Source organism: Spinacia oleracea, chromosome 4 (assembly GCF_020520425.1).
Source record: "Spinacia oleracea cultivar Varoflay chromosome 4, BTI_SOV_V1, whole genome shotgun sequence".
In the NCBI taxonomy this organism is placed as follows: domain Eukaryota; kingdom Viridiplantae; phylum Streptophyta; class Magnoliopsida; order Caryophyllales; family Amaranthaceae; genus Spinacia; species Spinacia oleracea.
The window spans coordinates 78,808,629-78,831,007 of record NC_079490.1 but is presented as its reverse complement, the minus strand read 5'-3'; the positions used below and the strand labels follow the sequence as shown (position 1 = coordinate 78,831,007).

Genomic DNA, 22,379 nt, shown 5'->3' with positions numbered 1-22,379 from the left:
GCACAAAATCTTGTTTAAAATGGGTGTACAATAAATTATTGTACACCAAGCCCATATTAGGCAACTCAAAATAATTGGCACGTGTGAAGTGAAACAAGTGAAACGCGAATTGGGGAAGTAGTCAGTTGATCTTCATTCATCTTCCCAGTTCTCTCTTTTCTCTCTCCTCTCTCCCTCTTCTGCGATTTCTGCTGCGATTTCAGGTGCGATTTCTTCGCGATTTCAACCGCGATTTCTCTCTTCTGCATTTCAACCGCAACTTCTTGCGATTTCTTCTGCAATTTCTTCGCGATTTTGCTACATTTACCTCGACAGTTCATCCAGGTTAGTTTTCTACCTATTTTCTTTGATTTTTCGTATTTTGATAATTAGGTTTAATTATTTTAGTTGTTCTACTTGAATTATTCTTCCAATTATGTCGCGCTTTGTTTGTGTTGTTTCGAATTTGTATTTGTGTGTTTTGATTTAGGTTTTTCTTCAACGATCGTTTGTTTTTGCTGCGATTTTGTTCCTTTGCACATATAGCTTCTTTGCTGCGATTTTGTTCCTTTGCTGCGATTTCAATTTTGTGCTTTAATTTCTTTTATATAAATGTTAAAGTTTATAAATATGTTAATAAGTTAAGTTTATTCACCTAATAGTGAAGAACATTGTATTCAAAGTTGCAAGCACGTGAATCATTGAATCTGTATCAAAGTTGCAAGGTTTCTGATGTTAAAGTTTAGGATAATTGAGTTAAAGTTGAGGATTATAGAGTTAAAGTTAGGGTTTTAGAGTTAAAGTTGAGGGTTCTAAAGTTAAAGTTTAGGATTCTGTAGTTAAAGTTTAGGATAATTGAGTTAAAGTTGAGGGTTTAGAGTTAAAGTTGAGGGTTTAGAGTTAAAGTTGAGGGTTCTAATGTTAAAGTTGAGGGTTCTAATGTTAAAGTTGAGGATTCTGTAGTTAAAGTTTAGGATAATTGACTTAAAGTTTAGGATAATTGAGTTAACTTTAACTGTGTATAACTTAACTTTAATTGGTAGTAGTCTAACTTTCACGCTTATACCTTTCTACAACTAAATTGAGTCTTTCAGTCTGTTTTATTTCACTGTTGTACTTTGTTGTGTTAAAGTTATAGTTTTATATAATAAAGTTATGGAAATTGGCATAAAAGTTAAGACAGTTTTCAATCATTTAAGACTTAACTTTTCTATTAATATCTTAACTTTAACAGTTAAATCTATTACTTTTATATTTACAAATTTTTCATCTAATGGGAGCTTAACTTTTGCAGTGATTTTTGACATCATTGAATCATGCCGAGAACTAAAACTGTTAATATGAAGGAGATTTTACAAGAAGATGATGACATTCAATATCCAGATTCAGAAAATATGGAATATGATAACGATGATGACAATGTTCTTTATGAAGATGATGAGGATGTTAATACTGATGAGGACGAGGACGAGAACGGGGATGAGGACGAGGATGTTAATGTTGGTTTGGTTAAACCGACAGGCAAAGGGAAGAAGAAGCCGGGATTCATGGAGAAGAAAGTAATGGTTAAGAGTGAGTTGGTTGAAATAAAAACCAAAGGGAAGAAGGCAAGGATTAAGGCTGAGGTTGATGCTGATGTTCCTGTTGATGCTGAAAATGATGTCCAGATGTGAGTTTTACAATTTGTTTTATTTCTCAAATTGAACTTTTCTGTGTTAAAGTTGTTTTATAAAGTTAAGGACTCTGAAGTTAAAGTTGAGATTTTTGTAGTTAAAGTTAAGAATTTTGAAGTTAAAGTTAAAGTTAAGAATCCTAAAGTTAAAGTTTATGATTTTGAAATTAAATTTTTAAGGACTCTGGACTTCAAGTTGAGGATTTTGACGTTAAAGTTAAGGATTTTGTAGTTAATGTTAAGATTTTTGAAGTTAAAAGTTAAGAATTTTGAAGTTAAAGTTAAGAATTTTAAAGTTAAAGTTAAGGAACCTAAAGTTAAAGTTTATGATTTTGAAATTAAAGTTAAGGATTCTAAATTAAAAGTTTAGGATTCTAAAGTTAAAGTTAAGATTTCTAAATTTAAATTTTAAGGACTCTGAACTTAAAGTTGAGGATTTTGAAGTTAAATTTAAGGATTTTGAAGTTAAAGTTGAGGATTTTGATGTTAAAGTCAAATCTTACAAACAAGATTTCTAAATATAAAGTTAAGGATTTTGACTTTTTTTCTCCTAACTTTACCTGCTAAAAGTCAACTTTTTCCTTTTAAATATTAAAGTTGTACTTATGTAGGTTAAAGTTATGGTATTTGTTGTAAATATTAAGAAATTCTTCCATCATATGAAACCTAACTTTTACTGTTAATAACCAAACTTTAACTGCTAAAAGTCTAACTTTTACCTGTTTAACTTTTTTTCAGCTTGGATGGGGGTTACAGTACTTCAAACATGACTACCCAGTGTAGACCAACTGCTTTGTTAGCTGTCATAGAAACATTCAATTCAAATCAAATTAAGGCTGTTTCAGAAATTGGATTCGGCTGGTTGTTATCTTTACCTACGCAAACTTCTAAGTTAGATACAACATTATTTCCCTGGTTGATTGATCATTTTGATCCTGTTAGTTGGTTGTTTAAAATAGAAGCTGGAAAGGAATTCATATTTAGTCCATGTGATGTGCATGATGTGTTTCTTCTCCCATTACATTCTGACAATCCTATTGTAGATAGCAGCACTAGGACTAAGGATGTAGGTTTGAAAAATCAGTGGAGAGAGTACTTTAAAGTTAAAAAAAATGCAACCATTCCATTGCGTCTGTTGGAGATTAAGATGGGTGAATTAGAGGAAGGTGGAGAAATGTTCAAGCGAATATTTGTGATGTTTGCATTCTCTGTTTTCTTAACTCCTATAGCTAATAGGACTGCTGATTTGGGTTTAGTTAAAGTTCTTGAGGATGTAGATGAAATAAAGAATCTTGATTGGTGTGGATATGTCCATGAGAGACTTTGTCGAGCTATTTGGAAGCATAAAACGTCAGGCTGCCAGGGTAACGTTGGTGGTTGTTTATGGGTTTTACAAGTTGTCTATTTTCATCGCCTTCAATTTAGGGGCATTGCAGAGAGTTGTAGTCTTCCGTTGATGAAGCATTGGTCTGGTACTAAAATTCATGAAATGCTTGTTTTGGAAAAGGATTCAGCTTGCCTTGGCAGTGGTTTATTAAATACTGTGACCTACCCTGTTTGTCAGAAGTTGGGTTTTGAAGAAGGTTTTGCCAAGATTTGTGGTAGGCATGATGCTGTGAACGATGATGAGAACCATATACAGTTCGTCATTCCTGATGGGCAATTGTCAAATTCAGCAATTCAATCAATTGCAACTGATGTAAGTTTCTTCTCAACATTTTTATAGTTATTTCTCTTTTATTAAATTTTTTATTGTAGTTTTGAGATTTGATTCTAAAGTTAAAGGTAAAGATTCTAAAGTTAAAGTTATGGATTATGTATTTAAAGTTAACGACTTTGATGTTAAAGTTGAGGATTTTGAAGTTAAAGTTAGGGATTCTAAAGTTAAAGTTAAGGATTATGTATTTAAAGTTAAGGACTTTAATGTTAAAGTTGAGGATTTTGAAGTTAATGTTAAGGATCCTAAAGTTAAAGTTTAGGATTCTAAAATTGTTTCAAGGATTCTAAATTTAAAGTTGAGGATTCTGAACTTAAAGTTTAGGATACTAAAGTTAAAGTTAAGGATTCCGAACTTAAAAGTTTAGGATTTTAAAGTTAAAGTTAAGGATTCTAAAGTTAAAGTTAAGGTTTCTGAAGTTAAAGTTAAGGTTTCAGTAGTCTAACTTTTAAGTTCAAAAGTCTAACTTTTAATTCATAAAGTCTAACTTTTCCCGAATCTTGAAGGAAATGCATGCGGAGTTTTTGAGAATGAAGAGGAACTTGGAAATTGTTTCAAATTTTCATTTGAAACAACTAGAAGCTGTATCAGCACTGAGGCGCCGTTCATCTCCATCGCTGCCGGATGATGATTTGGATCCAAGGTATTATGCCATGATGCAAGAATTGGCTGAGATGGTAGTTTCAGTTCAGTCTATGCCAGGAGGTTTGGAGAACATATATTGTGATGGAAAACCTAATGCTATACCTCAAGATGTTAGTCCAAATCAAAAGATCCAAGGAGTTCTTCATGAAATTAATGTCAATGAAATTGCTAACAAGACTGTTGTACAGTGTGAAGAACGTTGTTTTGTTGATGCTATCCCTGATCCAGCTCAACAGACCAATGCAACTATGGAGGTTGCTGTACAGTGTGAAGAACCTCGTATTGTTGATGCTACCACTGATCCAGCTCAGCAGACCAATGAAGGTGCAACTTTACTCTATTTCAGTTTACTATATGTTCAAAACTTAGAAATATCTAAAAAAAACTTTAACCTTTTCACATTAAATGATAAGAAATCATTTATTCTACTACAGGCGCAACTTTGGAGGTTGATGTACAGCCAAGCTTATCTGAGCAGCCGATTGTACCTCTTCCAATTGTTGAACCTCTTCCAAGTGTTCAACCTCTTCTAAGTGCTGAAACTGCTCCAAAAGAATTAAAAGTTTACGATCCTACTGTCGGTTATCATTCCATTATACACTCTTCTTTCACTGATGGCAAGGCTAAAATTGGAATTCCGTGTGGAAAGGTTAACACTGAACCATTCCTTGTCGGACATTTCATGCGTTTCTACAAGAGGAACATGAAACGTTTGCCCGAGTTGTATCAAGAAGTTGCTGATTATTGCCTTCTGGATGATCCTGTCGTAGTGAAGGCAGAGTAAGTCTTTTAATTGTTTTATATAATGTAACTTAATTTTGACCAAGTGAAGGGTAATACATTGTCCTAACTTTAAGTACAAAAGGTATAACTTTAACTTAATAAATCTTAACTTTGATTTTTTTTTTTTTAGGGAAACTTTGGTCTGGTTTGATACCGTACATATGATTGAAAGAGAGGATATGTTGTCACTTGCTGAAGATCAAGAGATCTATTTGTCTATTATTGAGTGTTGGGCATTAATGATAAATGCAAATGAAATGCAGCATGCCTCACCGCCTTCAAAATTCTGTTTTGGTGTCCGCCAAAGTGTGAGTTTCTTAAATTGTGTAGTAGTTTAGTAAAAGTTAACGTATTTTTAGGAAATGTTTGTGTTGTACTAATTTGTTTGTTTTCCCTTGTAGGAAATTTTGGAACTTCTTTGGCAAGATTCAACTAACGAGGCTACTATGGATCAGCTTCTAAATTGTTGGCAAGAGTGGACTGATATTCACAACAATGGCTTTGACATCACCTGTGTTGATCTGGTCAGTTATTACTTGGCATCACCTCAAAATTAAATTAAGGATTTTAAAGTTAAAGTTAAGGATTATAAAGTTAAAGTTAAGGCATCTGTTGTTAAAGTTTAGGATTCTAAATTTAAAGTCAAGTTTTATGAAGTTAAAGTTTAGGATCTAAAGTTAAAGTTAAGGTTTCTGAAGTTAGAGTTTAGGATAATTGAGTTAAAGTTGAGAATTTTAGAGTTAAAGTTGAGGGTTCTAAAATTCTCAACTTTTACTCAATTATCCTTAACTCTAACTTTAGAAACCTTAACTTTAACTTTAGAATCCTAAAATTTAACTTCTAACATTAAATTTTTCTGAAGTTAAATTTTAGGATTCTAAAGTTAAAGTTAAGGTTTCTGAAGTTAAAGTTTCGGATAATTTTGTTAAAGTTGAGGATTTTAGAGTTAAAGTTGAGGGTTCTAAAGTTAAAGTTTAGCATTCTGTTGTTAAAGTTTAGACCTGAAGTTAAAGTTTTGGAGTCTGAAGGTATAATTAAGGTATCTGAACTTAAAGTTTAAGATTTTAAAGTTAAAGTTTAGGCATTTGAAGTTAAAGTTAAGGTATCCAAAGTTAAAGTTTAGGATTCTGAAGTTAAAGTTTACTTTCACTAGTTTAAGTTTTGTTTTTGTGTATCTATTAACATCACAATATGTTTTGTTTTTGTAGGTTTTTGTTCCTTTTTTTCGAGAACGCCACTTTTTCCTATTTGTGTTGAATTTGAAAACCAAAACGATGCAACACGTGGACAATCTTGTGTATGATGAAGCTCAAATCATTGACTTGGAAAGTTTCTCAACAACTCTGGTAATTACCTCTAGTCAATTTAAGAATGTTGAATTACCGGTTCAACTTTCTTTTTTCTGTTACAAACCAATAAATGTGTTTAATATTGTTTTCAGTGTGATCTCCTGGGTACTTTCCTTGATGATAGAGGCAATAATCATGAAGGTGATATTGGAACGTACCCTATGGAGGAGGTTGAGTTTGATTGGAAGACTGCGGGTTCTGACCTTGACTGTGGAATTTATACGATGATTAGTATGTTGACATTTGAAGGAATCAAATGTATCTGTCCTGATTTGAAAGAGGTTAGAATTTTTCGAATCATAACTTTTAAGTCAAAATTCCTAACTTTTACTGCAATTTGCTTAACTTTTATTAGCCTTATTTATTTTGGAATTTAAAATGATGTTAATAACGTTATTCTTTTTTTTTTCAAACAATACAGCCCCGTAAAAGGATTGTTCTGCGTGCCGAAATATGTGCCACACTTGTGTTATCAGACATGAATGACAAACGGGCAGAAGTTCTCAATAATCTTGCTGATTTCAATTCCAAACGAGTAGATGTCTATCCAGATGTGGTAACCAGGAGGAAGAAAAAATTGGCAGACGATAAGAAGTTGAAGAAAAAAGCTGCCAAAAAGGAGAAGGAACTTGAAAAGAAAGCAGAGGAGAATGTCAATGAGAACAAGAAACCAGAGGGTAATATTGCAGAGGAGAATGCCAATGAGAACGAGAAACCAGAGGGTAATATGGCAGAGGTGAATAACAATGTGGCAGATGTGAATGATAATGCGGCAGAGGGCAACAAATAACCGTTGAAGACTTTTACTTCAAGAAAACATCTGAAAAGGAATGTAGCAGATGCATCTGCCCCCGAAAATGTAGAACCACCAGAGAAGAAGCAAGCTCCTACCAAACGGACGGCAAAGAAACCTGCAGCATGAAATTTTAATATTATTTTACTAAACTTTTATTATATGAAGGTTAACTTTAAGTACAATAATCTTAACTTTTACATTTTCACAAAAATATTTCTCTAGAGTATAATGCCTTTTTTGTGTATGTATGGCATATAATTTTGGTTTTTGGTGATGTTCAGTAGAACTTAGAAACATGTATTTAAAGTTGTTGATTCTATGGTTAAAGTTAAGAATATTATAATTAAAGTTAGCCCTGTTATTGTTATAGTTAAGATCAACTTTAAGTATAATATTGGTTTTTGGTGATGTTCAGTTTCTGTAGTTAAAGTTTAGGATAATTTAGTTAAAGTTGAGGGTTCTTAAGTTAAAGTTTAGGATTCTGTTGTTAAAGTTTAAGCATCTGAAGTTGAAGTTTTGGAGTCTGAAGTTATAATTAAGGTTTCTGAACTTAAAGTTTAAGATTTTAAAGTTAAAGTTTAGGCATTTGAAGTTAAAGTTAAGGAATCCAAAGTTAAAGTTTAGGATTCTGAGTTAAAGTTGAGGATAATTGAGTTAAAGTTGAGGATTATAGAGTTAAAGTTAGGGTTTTAGAGTTAAAGTTTAGGGTTCTAAAGTTAAAGTTTAGAATTCTGTAGTTAAAGTTTAGGATAATTGAGTTAAAGTTGAGGATTATAGAGTTAAAGTTAGGGTTTTAGAGTTAAAGTTGAGGGTTCTAAAGTTAAAGTTTAGGATTCTGTAGTTAAAGTTTAGGATAATTGAGTTAAAGTTGAGGGTTTAGAGTTAAAGTTGAGGGTTCTAAAGTTAAAGTTTAGGATTCTGAAACATGTATTTAAAGTTGTTGATTCTATGCTTAAAGTTAAGATTAGCATAATTAAAGTTAGCCCTGTTATTGAAATAGTTAAGAAAATTTAATATTAGTTTATCTAACTTTTATTACAAAAAGGGTAACTTTAAGTACAAAACTCTCAACTTTAAGTATAATATTGGTTTTTGGTATATTACTTCAATTCTTCATTGTACGTTAAGTATTCATGTCAGACCCTCAACACTCCGACATGGTTTCAAACACTTTGAAACTTTATTTTCAACTTAAATCCGAAAAAAAAATTCACAATTTAGCTAGGTTAGACACTTGGACACGTATCCAAGTCAGTCCAAGTAACATGGGTTTTGGCGATGTTTAGAAAAAGTTACGTAACATATTAGAAGTTGTTAATTTTATGCTAAAAGTTAAGCAAATATACCTCAACTTTTACTGTATCAAGCCTGACTTTTAATATATAAATCTCAACTTTTACATTTTTGAACAAAAGACAGATTAAAAGATATATACACTTCAGAGAAATATTATACTTCACTAAATTTTAATGTATATATTTAAACTTTCAATGTAAAAACAAACTTTTATTAAGTTCTCAAGTCTAGTCAACTTTAACTTCAGAATGTTAAACTTTAACTTCATAAACCTTAACTTTAACTTTAATAAAAAAATTAAATTCTTTTTTTGATAAGAAACATTAAAAGAATCAAAATAATCTCAAATTTGGAGTTATTGTTCCAAAGTCTGCTGTTGGAGGCGCTGCAGTTTTTCCCTTCTTCTTTTTGACAAACGGTCCTCGTGGTCTTTTGTTCCTTCCTTTTGTTGTGCAACGTTCAGGATCCAACACCATAGGAGGTTCAGTTGCTGTGTTTGTTGCAGGTTCAGAACTTGTTGCTTGTTGTACACTTGTATCACTTGTTGTTGTTGCATGAGTACCTACAAACATTTAACATACTGTATCATAACTTTTACTTATAAAACCCAAACTTAACATATAAAACCCTAACTTTTACTTATAAAATTGTAACTTTTACATATTTTCCTTTTTAAGAAAATGTGAGTTCCAATCTGTTTTTATTTCACACATTATAGTTTTTTTGGTTTAAAGTTGTAGTTCTGTAGGTTAAAGTTATGAAATTTATTCTAAAGTTAAGACAGACTTTCGTCATCTCTAACTTAACTTTAACAGTGAATATCTTAACTTTTACCAAAAAACAATTAACTTTTACCTGCTGGTGCCGAGTTTGTTTCATATGCTGTTGTTGCATTTGTTTCAGGTGCTGCTGTTGCACTTGTTTCAGGTGCTGCTGTTGCACTTGTTTATGTGGTTGAAGCGTCGTTAGTGTTTGAAACATTTAATGACGCTAGAAGTTCATCAACCAGAGACACACTAGCGGCATAACCATCCTCCATAAGGGTTCTTGTCTCCTCATTTGACTGGCTTTTCAAGATAAGGTTGTAGTATTTTCTAGCCATGGTTTGGCGCCAAGGTGTGTACTGCACCTCTTCTGGTTTTTCATTTTCTAATTTGTTCCAAACTGATGACTTGGCAGATTTTGTCCACCTCTTTTTGATGTACTGTTCTGGAATCCGGTTAACCGAATGAAGGTGCAATATCCTAATGCAGTGGTAGCACAACCATCCCGAAGCTTCAAAGTTTTTACACGTACATGATACTGTTTGGCTCTCGTGGATGTATGTTACTCTCTGTGCAGACCAAGGTTCTTCATCAATGGACACAGCATAGAACTCAGTATTTTCTGCATTAGTAGTAGCATGTTTTAAAGTTAGGAAAATCAATATAAAAGTTAGCCCTAGTGTACTTAAAGTTATGAAACTTAATTTTTAAGGTTACATAACTTTTAAAACAAAAAACCTAACTTTAACTTTAGAATTCTAAACTTTAACTTCAGATGCCTAAACTTTAACTTCAAAATCTTAACTTTTAAAACAAAAAACCTAACTTTAACTTTTTACTTAAAGTTATGAAAATATGTATAAAAGTTAGCCCTGGTGAAGTAAAAGTTAATAAACTTTATATTTCAGTTTATCAACTTTTAATAAAAAAGGCATAACTTTTACAGTAAAAAAACTAACTTTATAATTTTTCAAAAATGGAAACTTTAAATTCTGATATTTACCTTGTTTCCAAATTAATTTTGCTGTTGTTGCAATTGAATATCCAAATTCCTCCTCAAAGTCTCTGAATACTGACAACGTGTAAACTTCTGATGCATGTTTCAGCAATCCAGATAGTGGTAAAGCCGAGGATGGAACCGATTTACTACAAGAGAATTCAGCTTGCTTTTCTGTACTTCTCCAACGCTGTATTGTACCTTTGAACAATCTATAGAAATCAGTTAAACTTGTTGTTCTGTTTGCTCTAAATCCGATGGCGTGATTAGTGCTTTCACTTCGTTGTGAAGACAAAATCCCAGCTGAAAAGAAGTCTTTGCTTAGCGCAGGGCACCATTTTTCTCTCAAATCGTATACATTTGTAAACCACTCTTCCCCTATCAGCTCATATTGTTGCAGCATTGATCTCCAATTGGTTTCAAATTCAACTACTGTGACACACTTATACAAGCAATAGTTGAATGTCTTCTTAAAAGTCGGATCTCGTTTCAATGCCCAAGTCTGGTAATAGCATTCTGATGCAAATGCCATACACATAATCTGTGTCTTGAATCTGGAAAGACCTGCATATACAACCCAATCTTAAAAGTTGAGATTTTTGAACTTAAAGTTAAGAATATTGAAGTTAAAGTTAAGAATTTTAAAGTTAAAGTTAAAGTTAAGGATCCTAAAGTTAAAGTTAAGTATTCTAAATTTAAACTTTAGGATTCTAAAATTAAAGTTAAGATTTCTAAATTTAAAGTTAAGGATTCTGAACTTAAAGTTAAAGATTTTGATGTTAAAGTTAAGGACTATGAACTTAAAGTTGAGGAATATGAAGTTAAAGTTAAGGACTCTGAAAAGGATAAATCTTGGATTTTTACCTGATTGATGGCATTGTTCATTGCTGCATCTTGATCTGTAAAGATTGATATTGGACCTTTTCCCCCCATTGACTTTTTGAAAGTTTGTAGAAGCCACACAAACGACTCAATCTTTTCATCTCCTATGAATGCACAACCAAACATGCAATTGTTCCAGTGGTTGTTTATTCCAACTATTGGAGCACAAATTAGGTTATACCTGTTTGTTCTATAGGTTGTGTCAAAAACCACTATATCTCCAAAAATTCCATAGTCTTCCATCATCATAGAGTCCCTCCAAAACAAACTCCTCAATTTGCCTTTTTCATCCAATCTAAATCTAAAAAAGAAGTTTGGGTCACCTTCAAGCTCTAAATACATTATGTCATTTACTGCTTGTGCATCACCTCCTTCTATTTGCTTCATTTTTAACCTCATGCAGTAATTTAGATGGTCTTTCTTCGAGTGTCCTAAATTTTCTTCACCTCCAGCTTCAATTGCCATGTAGTTAAAGGAAGCCGTGGATGACATACCTGTCAGTTGAGCATAAAAGAATGTAAATAAAATAATAGTTTAGGCAAAATGTTTAACTTTACTCAACTTTTACTTCTTCAGACCTTACTTTTAGTACAAAAAGGCTAACTTTAACTTTTAAAACTTTAATTGTCAATAACTTAACTTTAACACCTTATAGTTAATTTTCTGTGTTAAAGTTGTTGTTATTTAGGTTAAAGTTAAGGAAATTGTTGTCAAAGTTAAAGACAGTCTTCATTCTACTCTAACCTAACTTTTACTTTAAAAAGCTTAACTTTAACTTTTAAAACTTTAATTGTCATTAACTTAACTTTAACACCTTATAGTTAATTTCTGTGTTAAAGTTGTTGTTATGTAGGTTAAAGTTAAGGAAATTGTTGTCAAAGTTAAAGACAGTTCTCATTCTACTCTAACCTAACTTTTACTTTAAAAAGCTTAACTTTAACTGAGATGAGTGTGACTTTTATATTTCCAACTTTTTTCATCTTAGAAGGTGATTGCAGTAACAAAAGGATGAGTATCAAAACAATAACTTTTACACAGAACATAAAAGTTTAACTATCAAAATGTAACTATTACCAGATTTTTGCATAGTTTCAATTGCCTCCCTCTTCTCTTCCGTTATTTGCCTTTCAGATCTATGCAAGTAGTGCCATTGACTTCTAGTTAAATCATGGTTGTGTATTATCACGTGATTAACAACCTCATATCTGCCTTCAGAATTCATTTTCACTCTCAAGCAAGCCCTACATTGAGTTCTCGTGATCGAAACTTGCCTTGGTTTTCTCTCTTTTTTGGGCACTACAGGAACAACTGTTTGCACTTTTTTCTTTTTGTTCTTTCCATTGTTTGTTACTCCTGCTGCTGAACAAACATATGTCTTTTCAAGCACGATTCTTGTCCCAACTTTGAATCTCGTGTTTCCTTTCCTTATGGAAAATCCAACCTCACTAGCATGTTTTTCGTAGAAACCTAGAAGTTCCTCCACTGTTTCGGCAGTGTATCCCATCAGTGTTCCAACAATATCTTGATCCGGTTCTGTTATTGCAATTACTAAAAATCAGCAGAAATTTTTATTATTAAACCCTAACTTTTACGCATAATACTATAACTTTTATTAAAACAAGGCCAACATTTACTAAAACAAGTTTAACTTCTATGCATAGAACTTTAACTTTTACTAAAACAAGGCTAACTTTTACTAAAACAAGCCTAACTTTTACGCATAAAACTGTAACTTTTACAACAAAAAGGGTAACTTTTACTAAAATAAGTTTAACTTTTATGGATAACACTATAACTTTTACTAAAACAAGCCTTATATCTATTTAAACAAGGCTAACTTTTATGCATCAAACTATAACTTTTATGCATAAAAACAACAACTGTAAATCTATACTATATATTAAAAGGCGTTTACAATCATGTTCATCTTCCACGTGGCGCTCCCTCTTCCTTCTTAATTAGAGGGTGGTACTCCATGCATTTACATACAATTAAAAAAACAGAAATATTGTTTAAGACTCGAACCCTTGACCTCAGGTTTCAAACAATAAAGACTTATCTACCAAGCTATATGTCATGTTTGATTTCTTTCTTTCCAAACAAAATATAACAAATGACAAAATAGTCAAAAAGAAAAATAATATAAGCATTTAATCACGTTCCTTGTATATAATGGAATAAATATGGTTTTTCATGTAATGACCCGGGGCATCGCCCGGGATCAGAAACTAGTTCTTTATTAAAATCATGTTAAAAATCTAAGCAAATATTCTAAACTTTACATTTTACATACTTAACTTTTACTCTGAAAACCTCAACTTTAATTTTGATATCTGTAACTTTTTCGAACACCTATTTTTCAGCCAAACCAACACATTTACATAACTTTTACAGGAATATCTCTAACTTTCTCATTCATAACTATAACTTTAACTTTGAACGTATAAACTATAACTTTTATGCATAACTATAACTTTACATTTTACATACTCAACTTTTACTCTGAAAACCTCAACTTTAACTTTGATATCTGTAACTTTTTCAAACACCAATACTTCAGGCAAACCAACACATTTACATAACTTTAACAGGAATATCCATAACTTTTACGTTTATAACCATAACTTTAACTTCAAACATATAATTAATCATTCATACCTTCAGAATCAAAAATAATATGTTGTTCTTCAGCTTCCATTGCCTCCTCTTCTTCACGTACTGTGCCAAAGCATTGTTTTCGATGCAATTGTTGAGAAAGTCCTCCATTGTTGCATCTTGAATATCAGGTTCAACAGGAACTTGAATTCTTTGAGTGGATTGAATCACACTCCTAATTAGGTTTTCCATTATATATCGATTTCACAATTTCAATCTCCTTGCTGCGTTGTTCTTCCTCTTCTTCAGTTTCGATTTCAATGTTGATCGTTTTTGTTCTTTTTTCTTCCTTCCTTCTGCGTCCTTCTTCCTTCTTCAATGTCGATCGATTTCAATGTCGATCGTTTTTGTTCTTCCTTCTTCCTTCCTTCTCTTTCTGCGTTTTTTTTTCTCTCTCCTTTTCTGCGATTTTTTCTGCGCGTTTTCTCTCTCCTCTTTCTATCTTTCTTTGCGTGATTTTTTTTTCTTTTTTTCCGCGATTTTCTACGCGTTCACACGTGTGACAACTTGGTGCACCTGTTGCACACAAGACCTTTTGTATCAAGAGAATTTAAAGATTTATAATGGAAATCAATGATAGTTTCCTGACCGGGATTGACGAACACGTGCGAGCGAATTCCCCCTAAAAGCAACCGCTGTCAGGTGGAGGGAGTCTCAACACTTTTGCTCAACCGTTATTTTCTCTTTCCTCTACAGTTAGTCATCGGCGACCCGCCGCATGGCCGCCTATCAATCACGAACTTCACTTTCTTCATCTCTTCCACTATCGCGCCTCTCCGATTCTGGAAAGATGGATGGCACTGGTAGTTGGGAAGCCATTGACTGGAAAAAGGATGAGGTCGATTTCTATCTTTCTTTTTCTACAACCTAGAAAAGTTCGTACGAATTTTCAGATTTTACCTTAATTATCATAATTTTGACTTGAATTATTGTTTTTATTCGGAAGCCTATTCGCCGGACTGTTGCTCATGGATTTTCCAGATTTTTGCTTGAAGCTGAGGAAGCCATTAAGGAGGTTTCTGCTTTTTCGTTTTTAATTTTTCAATCTTTGCTTAATTAATCGTGCTTTTGAGCTTTTGTTCGTTTGATTGTTATATTTACTTTTTTGTTTTTGGGGATATTGGTGATTGTTAGGGATATGGTGTTGTTCTTGTGAATACGGACGAAGCTGGCACCTTGCTTGTCACCAATTACCGGCTACTATTTGTGGTAAGTGAAAATGATTGGTTCTTATATGTTTACCAACTGCCTGGTAAAGATGGCGATTTCAATTGAATTGAAGTGATTTTTGGAAGTACAGTTTGTTTCTGCAATTTTGTAGCTAGTTGAGTTGGATGGCCTAATTACATTATGCAGTATATATAAAAAAACCCATCTATGCATCTAGGTGTAAATTTTAGTGCTTTATGTTTTCCTTAAACTAGGATTTCAATCAGGGTAGCACTAACAAACAACAAACTCTATTATTGGTCGCAAACCAAACACTAACACAAACAATACAACATAAGTCAATCTAAGTAACTTCTATAGGTCGTCTCTAACTATTGACACAAACTCTTATAAACAAACATGAAATTTAGGGTATGTTCGAGCCAGGTGTGATTTTGCTGTTTTTATTTTTTTTTCCCGAAATGAAAACGAAACATGTTCGGGAATAGCGTTGAATAAAACAAGTTTGGGACAGTTTTCATTAAACTGAAGCGGAAAACAGGAAACCACATTTAGTGGTTTTATAATTTTGTTTTTGAAAAAATCACTGGCATTCATCTCTCTCCTCTCTCCACTCTCCTCCCTCCTCCCTTTTTTTCCCATCTCCCTTTTAGTCTCTCCCTCTTCGTTTAGTGTTATCATCTAGATTTCATTATTATTAGGCAAATAAATATGAGAAAGAGAAAATCAAGTTTAATTTTAATTCCTCATTTCTCATATCTTCTAATTTCCGATGTGCTTTATGGCATTCTCTCGAATTTCTCCTCTGTTTAATTTGGTGTGATTAATTGTTCAACTTGATAACATTCTTAAAAGGAGGTGTTCGTATCTTTAAGGATTTACTAGTATTGAGTACCCATTAATAAAAGGTGTTCTGATCAATTTGATCGTCACCATCGCAATGTCGGCAACTCGTGCTCAATACATCAAAAACACCACTAAACGTCTTTTAGGATCATACTATACGATGGTTGTGGTTTCTGGAAGGGGAGAAGAGGTGGGGATGGCGGCGGGCCGGTTTGTAAGAGAGACGGTGGGGATGGCGGTTGGTTGTACGAGAGACGGTGCCCGGTGGGATGATGGTGTGGTAGGTAAGAATAAAAATTGATTCGGAGTACTTATTAGTCAGAATAAGAAAGTTTTGTTTTAAGTTTTTACATAAATGGTGCCGAACAAGCCCTTAGAATATTGGATATAGTTTTTTTCCAATTATTGAACATCTAATTAACCCTATAGTAGAGAATGAAACCAAGGACAGTAGTTGGCATAGATGGTAACATAGAGGTTTGGGGATGTTTTGTGAAGGTTGATATTAGTTCGTAAACAGACCTGTTCGATTAGATTTGGAGGACAAAGATGTTACCATAAAGAAAGAGGGCATTGGTACCATTTTATTAGAACGAAGTAGCTAGCTCAAAACCGAGGGATTAAGCATATGCGTCATACTCATACCATGGAATCGCGGAAAGAGCGGTAGTTGTGGAAATTTTACAAGCATTTGGAGTACCAAGGTGGTTTATACTGGGACAATTTACCATGGGAGCCATATAGTTAGGATGTGTATAGAGACGTGAAAACAGCTGTATGTACTCGTGGGGTTAATGGGGTTTTGCTATCAGGAATGGCTACACAAGGGGGAGTAATGGAGGATTCTTGTGACACAATTGGACTAATCAGGGGAGTATCAAACAATTTACTCATAACGATTGGACTAAACAAGGGATCCATTTTGATTAATGATAAATTAGAGCGATGAGGCAAACGTTAAAATCTCTTAGGGTTTAGACTAAGTGGGAGGAAAAATGAGTACATGGGTTGCTGATTAAATATCAGGAGTGAGTCGTAGTATCGTTAGATGGTAAGAAGTTGCCAAAGACTGAATGTTCAAATACCTTGGATCAATTCTTCAAAGGAATAGAGCATCAACCAAGATGTGTCTCACACGTTTAATTTTAGGTGGCTTCAATGTAGAGCAACTGGAGTATTGTGCGACTGTAACACAACTTTAAAGTTAAAGAGTAAATTCTATAGGACGATTATTGGTTATCTATTAGTTATACGTGTTAGAATGTTGGCGTTTAGGAAGGATCAGATTAATAGCAAGATGGGTTAGTTTCTGCTGCCAAAAAAAAGGTGGGTTTGTTGAAGTGAATGTGTGAGAAGACCTTAAGGGGTAGAAAAAGGAGAATGGAAGTTGAATTGCGGATGTTAAGGATAACATAAGGAAGAACCAATTACATTGGTATGGGCATGTGAGATGGCGAGAAGATTTACTGTTAAGAAAAGTGGAAAGTTTGGGATCACGGGGATTTTAGCTGAAGCCAAGGAAGGCCAAAGATGATTTGGATGGAGTAAAGAACGATATAAAGACAATAGGTTTACAGAAGCTTATAACACTCGATAGAAGGGAGTGGAGGGAGAGGGTGTTTTTTGGCGACACTGGAATAATGGATATATGCAGCTGACACCATCATATCGGCATCAAGGGCTTCAAGGCTTTGGTACTGTTGTCGTTGTCGTCGTTGTTGTTGTTGTTGTTGTTGTTGTTGTTGTTGTTTTTGTTGTCAGAAAGGTGTAAGAATTAAGAAGGTATATAAATTGGGTGATCTTATTGAAGTGTTTACAATCAATGTTGATATACAAAGACACTAGACAGATGCCAAGGAAAAAATACTTAATGACATGATCATATCTATTTATAGATCTGATGTGCCACGGAGTTTAGCTGTTTTGTAGCTTTCTCAAGTGTCGCTTTATGGTCTTGTGAATTATTAATTCAGGTGGTCCGCAAGTGATTCAATCAGATCCATGGGATCTGAATGGTGTAATAAAGTATATGAGTGTAATGATGTAACAGATTGAAGGATCCAATAGAAATTGAAGTGAGAAGAATAAGAAAAGAAGAAAGAGAAAATGGGAAAGAGAGGTTGTAATACTGATGCGATAAAATCACCAGTACAATGCTCAAGGAAGAAGATAAACAATCACTTTTCTGAATGCCCTCTCAATTACAATCCCCTTATTATTTATTCTACTAATTGCTGTCACCACTGTAGGGCTGATGTCACCTTGTAATAAACTCTGACATATTCCCCTCATTACCACGAACTGCTCCTCACCTACACCAACCCACAGGATATTGCTAACTTACCGTCAGGGTGGCTTTCCTACTTTAGCCTTGTTCACACGCCTAGCATAGGTGTGGATAATTAGGGGCTCCTTGGGTTGATGAATAACAATTTCAATTTATTTGTTAAAAAAAAATATGAGTATGGGGCTCATAATACTCAATCAGTTCCAATTGTTATCTTAGTTTGAACTATGATTTATGTAATCAACTTTGTAATCGCTTATTTTATTTATGTAGCACATTACTTGGTGTAGAATTTCAGTTTAGGGGCTTACTGGGGTACTGCTTCAGCTTTATGTTATAACGTATGCGTTCTTATTTGCGTTTACCAGAGTGAGAAGACCAGAGACATACTTACACTTGGAACAATACCGTTGGCGGCGATTGAGAAGTTTAACAAACTAGTATGTTTCAACTTCTTTCCGGTCAACCTTCGCGTGCATTCAATTTATCTAATTCCTAGAAATGTGAAACTTTACGTGATTAATGTAGCAAGACCCCCTCCCCCCAATAAAAAGGGAAGTTTTGGTATTTTGTCCTGTCTCTTCCTTAGTCTATAAGATTCCGACACGGAGATTCATTCTATTTCTTTAACATGGTTTTCTCTAGCCTAAACTTTGCTTCATTTGTCTGTTTTTTTTTTGAAATTCCCTTGTGAATTTTGTGCTTTTCATGTACTTCATGAAAAGTGTATTTATTTAGTTTTCCTTTTGTTTGATAAGGAAGAATGCATGGATTGTGAGAATAGTTCACACATTCCATGGTTTGGAGTGATCTTACATGCTTGAATTAATATTTTAATGTTATGATCTTCTCGCATGTTTCAGCTTGTTTTTTCTGTGCCTAAGAAATTGGATTTGACTGAAAGTTTATAGCTGCTTAAACCGATTGATCCATGAATGGAATCTTTCATGTTTTGATGTATATATTTATATCAGTTAAACTCCCTAATGTTTTCATCTTTATTTTCTCTGCCAATGACATTGCACATGATTCTGACTGCTTAGGTTGATCAATCCCTCAGTTTAGATTTCAACTAGTATAGTACCCGTGCGATGCACGGTTTATTATCAAAACAAATAAAAATTTATGTGAAATCTAAACTGCAGTGGTAGATAATTATCATCAATATAGAGCTTATAGATATTTTCCAAATTAAAATTAATGATGGATTAATTTGTCATTACCCCATTTAATACGTGTTCTATTTATAAAAAAAATAAAAAAAATAAGGGTACATAGATAAAATTATTTTCATCCCCATTCATCATATGTGTCAAACATTAAGGTATTCTCATTCACCCTTCACTTCGATACTCATACTCACTTAATACTCGTCCTGCGTACCTCGTTACCCTATCACTTAACACTTATCCTCGCCATTATTCAGTTAAAGATGACTTTGAGGAGGGTTGGTGTCTCCATACCGTAACCGCTAAAATTCTCATCCCCATCCCCACCACCCACGATAGGAACAATACTCACTCCTCCCACTCCCCGTCTCGAGGGGTAAAAGTTAAAATTTATTTCCGCTCCATCACCCACCCATGTATCGACACCCGCCTTAAATCCACCCCTAGACTCAACATTTCTGGTAAGAGGTTTTTAAATTTTAAAATTATATTGTAGTCTATAAAATTCGGTTGTCTGATTAGAGTAATTGAGTAAATAAAAAATCAATTAGATGAAGGATAAACGAGGTTGCCCGGCCCAATCTAAAATCCTTTGGCAAATGCATTTTTTTAACCCCATCACCCATGCACCAAACTTCACTCCTTCTCACTATCTCAGGGGGCGGATGTAAGGGGAAATTTTCATTTAAAAGATTAAGGAACTATTAAATGAAAGGACAAGGAGAAGATTATAAATCGAGCAAGAAAAGGTACAAAGTAATAAAACAATTTCTTTTGAATATGCATGTTTTAGACAACCTTGTTAAATACATATTATCCATAATTCGTATATTAAAGCAAAGGGAAAGGTTTCATTATACATATCGACATTCAATATGCTAGGTAGCACGGATACGGGTACGGGGACGGAAAACGGCAAAAGAAAAATTTTTAAAAACGGGTACGGCTTGGATTCACCAAAAAAAATATATATATATATTACCTTAATTTTTAATAGAAAGATAAACTAAAAAAAAGGTGAATAAAAAGATAAAAGTAAATATTTTTTTTTTGGTGAAAACATAAAAGTAAATAGTAATACTTCGTAGTGGGCTTGGCTAGTTGGCTGCAACATCACATATTCACATGCTTTACAATAAAGCTGTACATATTCTATAGATACTTTTATAATAATAAAATAAAAAGTCCCACATGGCAATAGTGCTTTAATTCTTTAAGTGTTTATTTATTTATTTAATAATTCTATAGCTTTTAAAGGGTTTGACTACTTCTCTCCTTTCTCTCTCTTCTATGCCGTCAATTGTTTCTCCTCTGCTATGCCGTCAATTGTTTCTCCCCTGTTACTTTCAACTTTCAAGGACTTCCTAACCTAAAACCAGCGATTCTTCCGGGGATCGCATAGCAGTTGATATTGTCATCGTCGTCTCGGGCTCGGCCGGTGTCCCTTGTGGTGGATCCCCCGCCGTCATCCTCGGTGCTTGAATTTTTAGATCTAGTGTTATAAACCCTAGATCTGAGAAAAAGAGAGGTAGAAGAGGGAGGGGTACGCCTTACAGCTTTAAACTCCGTCCCCAAAACGTCCCCATCAAACTCCATAGCCGTCCCCTACTGAACCTGCCGTCTCCACCATTCAAGAGTCGTCTAGGGGACGTTTATCCGACGTATCTGTCCCGAACCCGTACCGTACCCGTCCCCGGTACGGGAAACGACACTCCGGAGAAGTACCCGTGCTTCATAGTCAATATGACACAAATTTTAAATAACAATTGATAGTACATACAGTAACGCATTAGTAAATTTAAGTTAATTATTTTAATGAAGTACATGCTAAAAGATTTTAACATATTTTATTTTTATTTAGAAAAATCATTTTCATATGGTTGTGAATGTAGTGATATTGAAATAGACTCTCATCAGTATAATTCTTTTAGTCAATTATCATGATGTATACTAAGTATATAAGAAAACATGTTAAATTAGTACTCCATTCGTCCCAAAATGTTCTTTACGTATTCCATTTCCGGTGTCCCAAAATGTTCTTTACATTTCATTTTATATTATCACATAAATGTTTTAATATTCTATCAAAATTTGTGTCAAGAATTATTTTAACCAATTAAATTCATTGGGGTATTTTCTATTTTCCTAATGTCGGATTTTTTTTTATTAAAGTAAAAACATTATAAATAAACGTAATTTGTCTTGTTTAAATAAAAAATAGAGGAATCTCAATGCACATTAGTTATTTGTTAAATCGCGTGCAAAATATCAAACGTAAAGAACATTTTGGGAAGGAGGGAGTAGTATATTTGAATTAAGAAATTTATTGCCATAAACAAATAAGTACTTTGTAGTATAATAAATTATTACCATAGGTAATTAGAAGGTTCTAGTTAAAAAAGTATACGAAATATATCAGATTATAGTATTATAGGTTAATTATGTGTATTATAAGAGAGATAAATGAGAGAGTGACATTTGTTAGAACCACACTATTTTGCCTCTCTTTTAGAGTGCATTCTATTCACTTGCTTTTCACTTATTTTTTTGAACTTATATTATTTGAAATATCTAAACTTATTGAAACTTATCAAAAATTATTTTACTAAAAATTGTACTTGGTCAACCCTTATTTTTCCTAAACTTATCTGAAGTTAACTTAATTGAACTATTTTATCTTAGATAAGTGAAAATAAGGTAAATAAAACAGAGGCTTAGTGTAGTATATAGGTATAGATTTGTTGAAATCTTGATCTGTTTTCTCTGATTTTCGATTCCAAGTAATAAGTATATTTTTTTAGTTAATTATTCCAATTGAAATCTTACTTGAGCGTTATTTTGATGTTCAATTATAATTTTGTTTCTTTTAAGTTCGAAAGGTGAATGGAGATTATGATAGATTATGAGGTAGAGAAGTAGAAGGATTTTTAGTACTCAGTAGACAATATCATGTAAAGCAATGTTATAATGTGGTAAAATATGAAAATTTAAGTTACATTTCTCTCTTTACATTCCTCCAATTCAAAATAAATAAATGTAACATTTATTTCCCAGATTCGATATGATTCTGAAAATAATATTATTTTCAATTATGTAGGATTTTATTTGCCAGGGTTATGAAATGAGGGTGAAATGTCAAATAAGTATATTTTTTAGTTAATTATTCCAATTGAAATCTTACTTGAGTGTTATTTTGATGTTCAATTACAATTTTGTTTCTTTTAAGTTCGAAAGGTGAATGGAGATTATGATAGATTATGAGGTAGAGAACTAGAAGGATTCTTTGTACTCAATAGACAAATAGACAATATCATGTAAAGCAATGTTATAATGTGGTAAAATATGAAAATTTAAGTTACATTTCTCTCTTTA

The 22,379-nt window shown here is 33.1% G+C and overlaps 3 protein-coding genes across 3 annotated transcripts in view; 1 reads left to right on the top strand and 2 right to left on the bottom strand.

Moving 5' to 3' along the window:
- Nucleotides 1-8,569: 8,569 nt before the first annotated feature.
- On the bottom strand, nt 8,570-13,727 carry LOC130471649 (protein FAR-RED ELONGATED HYPOCOTYL 3-like). The gene is made up of 4 exons (XM_056841896.1): nt 13,539-13,727; nt 13,360-13,462; nt 11,955-12,428; nt 8,570-8,799 (listed from the first exon to the last, which is right to left on the bottom strand). Exons 1-4 carry the CDS (start codon nt 13,725-13,727, stop codon nt 8,570-8,572), a joined length of 996 nt encoding a protein of 331 aa, XP_056697874.1.
- Nucleotides 9,107-10,538, bottom strand: LOC130459605 (protein FAR-RED IMPAIRED RESPONSE 1-like). Its single transcript, XM_056827076.1, has 2 exons — nt 10,005-10,538; nt 9,107-9,623 (listed from the first exon to the last, which is right to left on the bottom strand). The coding sequence occupies exons 1-2, from the start codon at nt 10,534-10,536 to the stop codon at nt 9,184-9,186; spliced, it is 972 nt and encodes a 323-aa protein (XP_056683054.1). The 5' UTR covers nt 10,537-10,538; the 3' UTR covers nt 9,107-9,183.
- Nucleotides 13,728-14,117: 390 nt separating the features above from the next.
- LOC110791261 (phosphatidylinositol-3-phosphatase myotubularin-1) overlaps nt 14,118-22,379 on the top strand; it is a 42,812-nt gene continuing 34,550 nt past the window's right edge. The window contains exons 1-4 of the mRNA XM_021996017.2: nt 14,118-14,373; nt 14,482-14,550; nt 14,670-14,744; nt 18,207-18,278. Coding sequence (XP_021851709.1) covers nt 14,254-14,373; nt 14,482-14,550; nt 14,670-14,744; nt 18,207-18,278 — 336 coding nt within the window. The 5' untranslated portion in view covers nt 14,118-14,253. The remainder of the gene's footprint in view (nt 14,374-14,481; nt 14,551-14,669; nt 14,745-18,206; nt 18,279-22,379) is intronic.

Coding starts and splice junctions, on each gene's coding strand:
- LOC130459605 (XM_056827076.1), bottom strand. CDS start 10,536: ATGTGTATGGCATTTGCATCAGAATGCTATTACCAGACTTGGGCATTG. Junction 9,624..10,004: donor AAAATTAATTTGGAAACAAG/GTAAATATCAGA, acceptor CTACTAATGCAG/AAAATACTGAGTTCTATGCT.
- LOC130471649 (XM_056841896.1), bottom strand. CDS start 13,727: ATGGAAAACCTAATTAGGAGTGTGATTCAATCCACTCAAAGAATTCAA. Junction 12,429..13,359: donor AAAAGTTGAGTATGTAAAAT/GTAAAGTTATAG, acceptor GCTGATTTTTAG/TAATTGCAATAACAGAACCG. Junction 8,800..11,954: donor TGAAACTATGCAAAAATCTG/GTAATAGTTACA, acceptor AAATGTTTGTAG/GTACTCATGCAACAACAACA.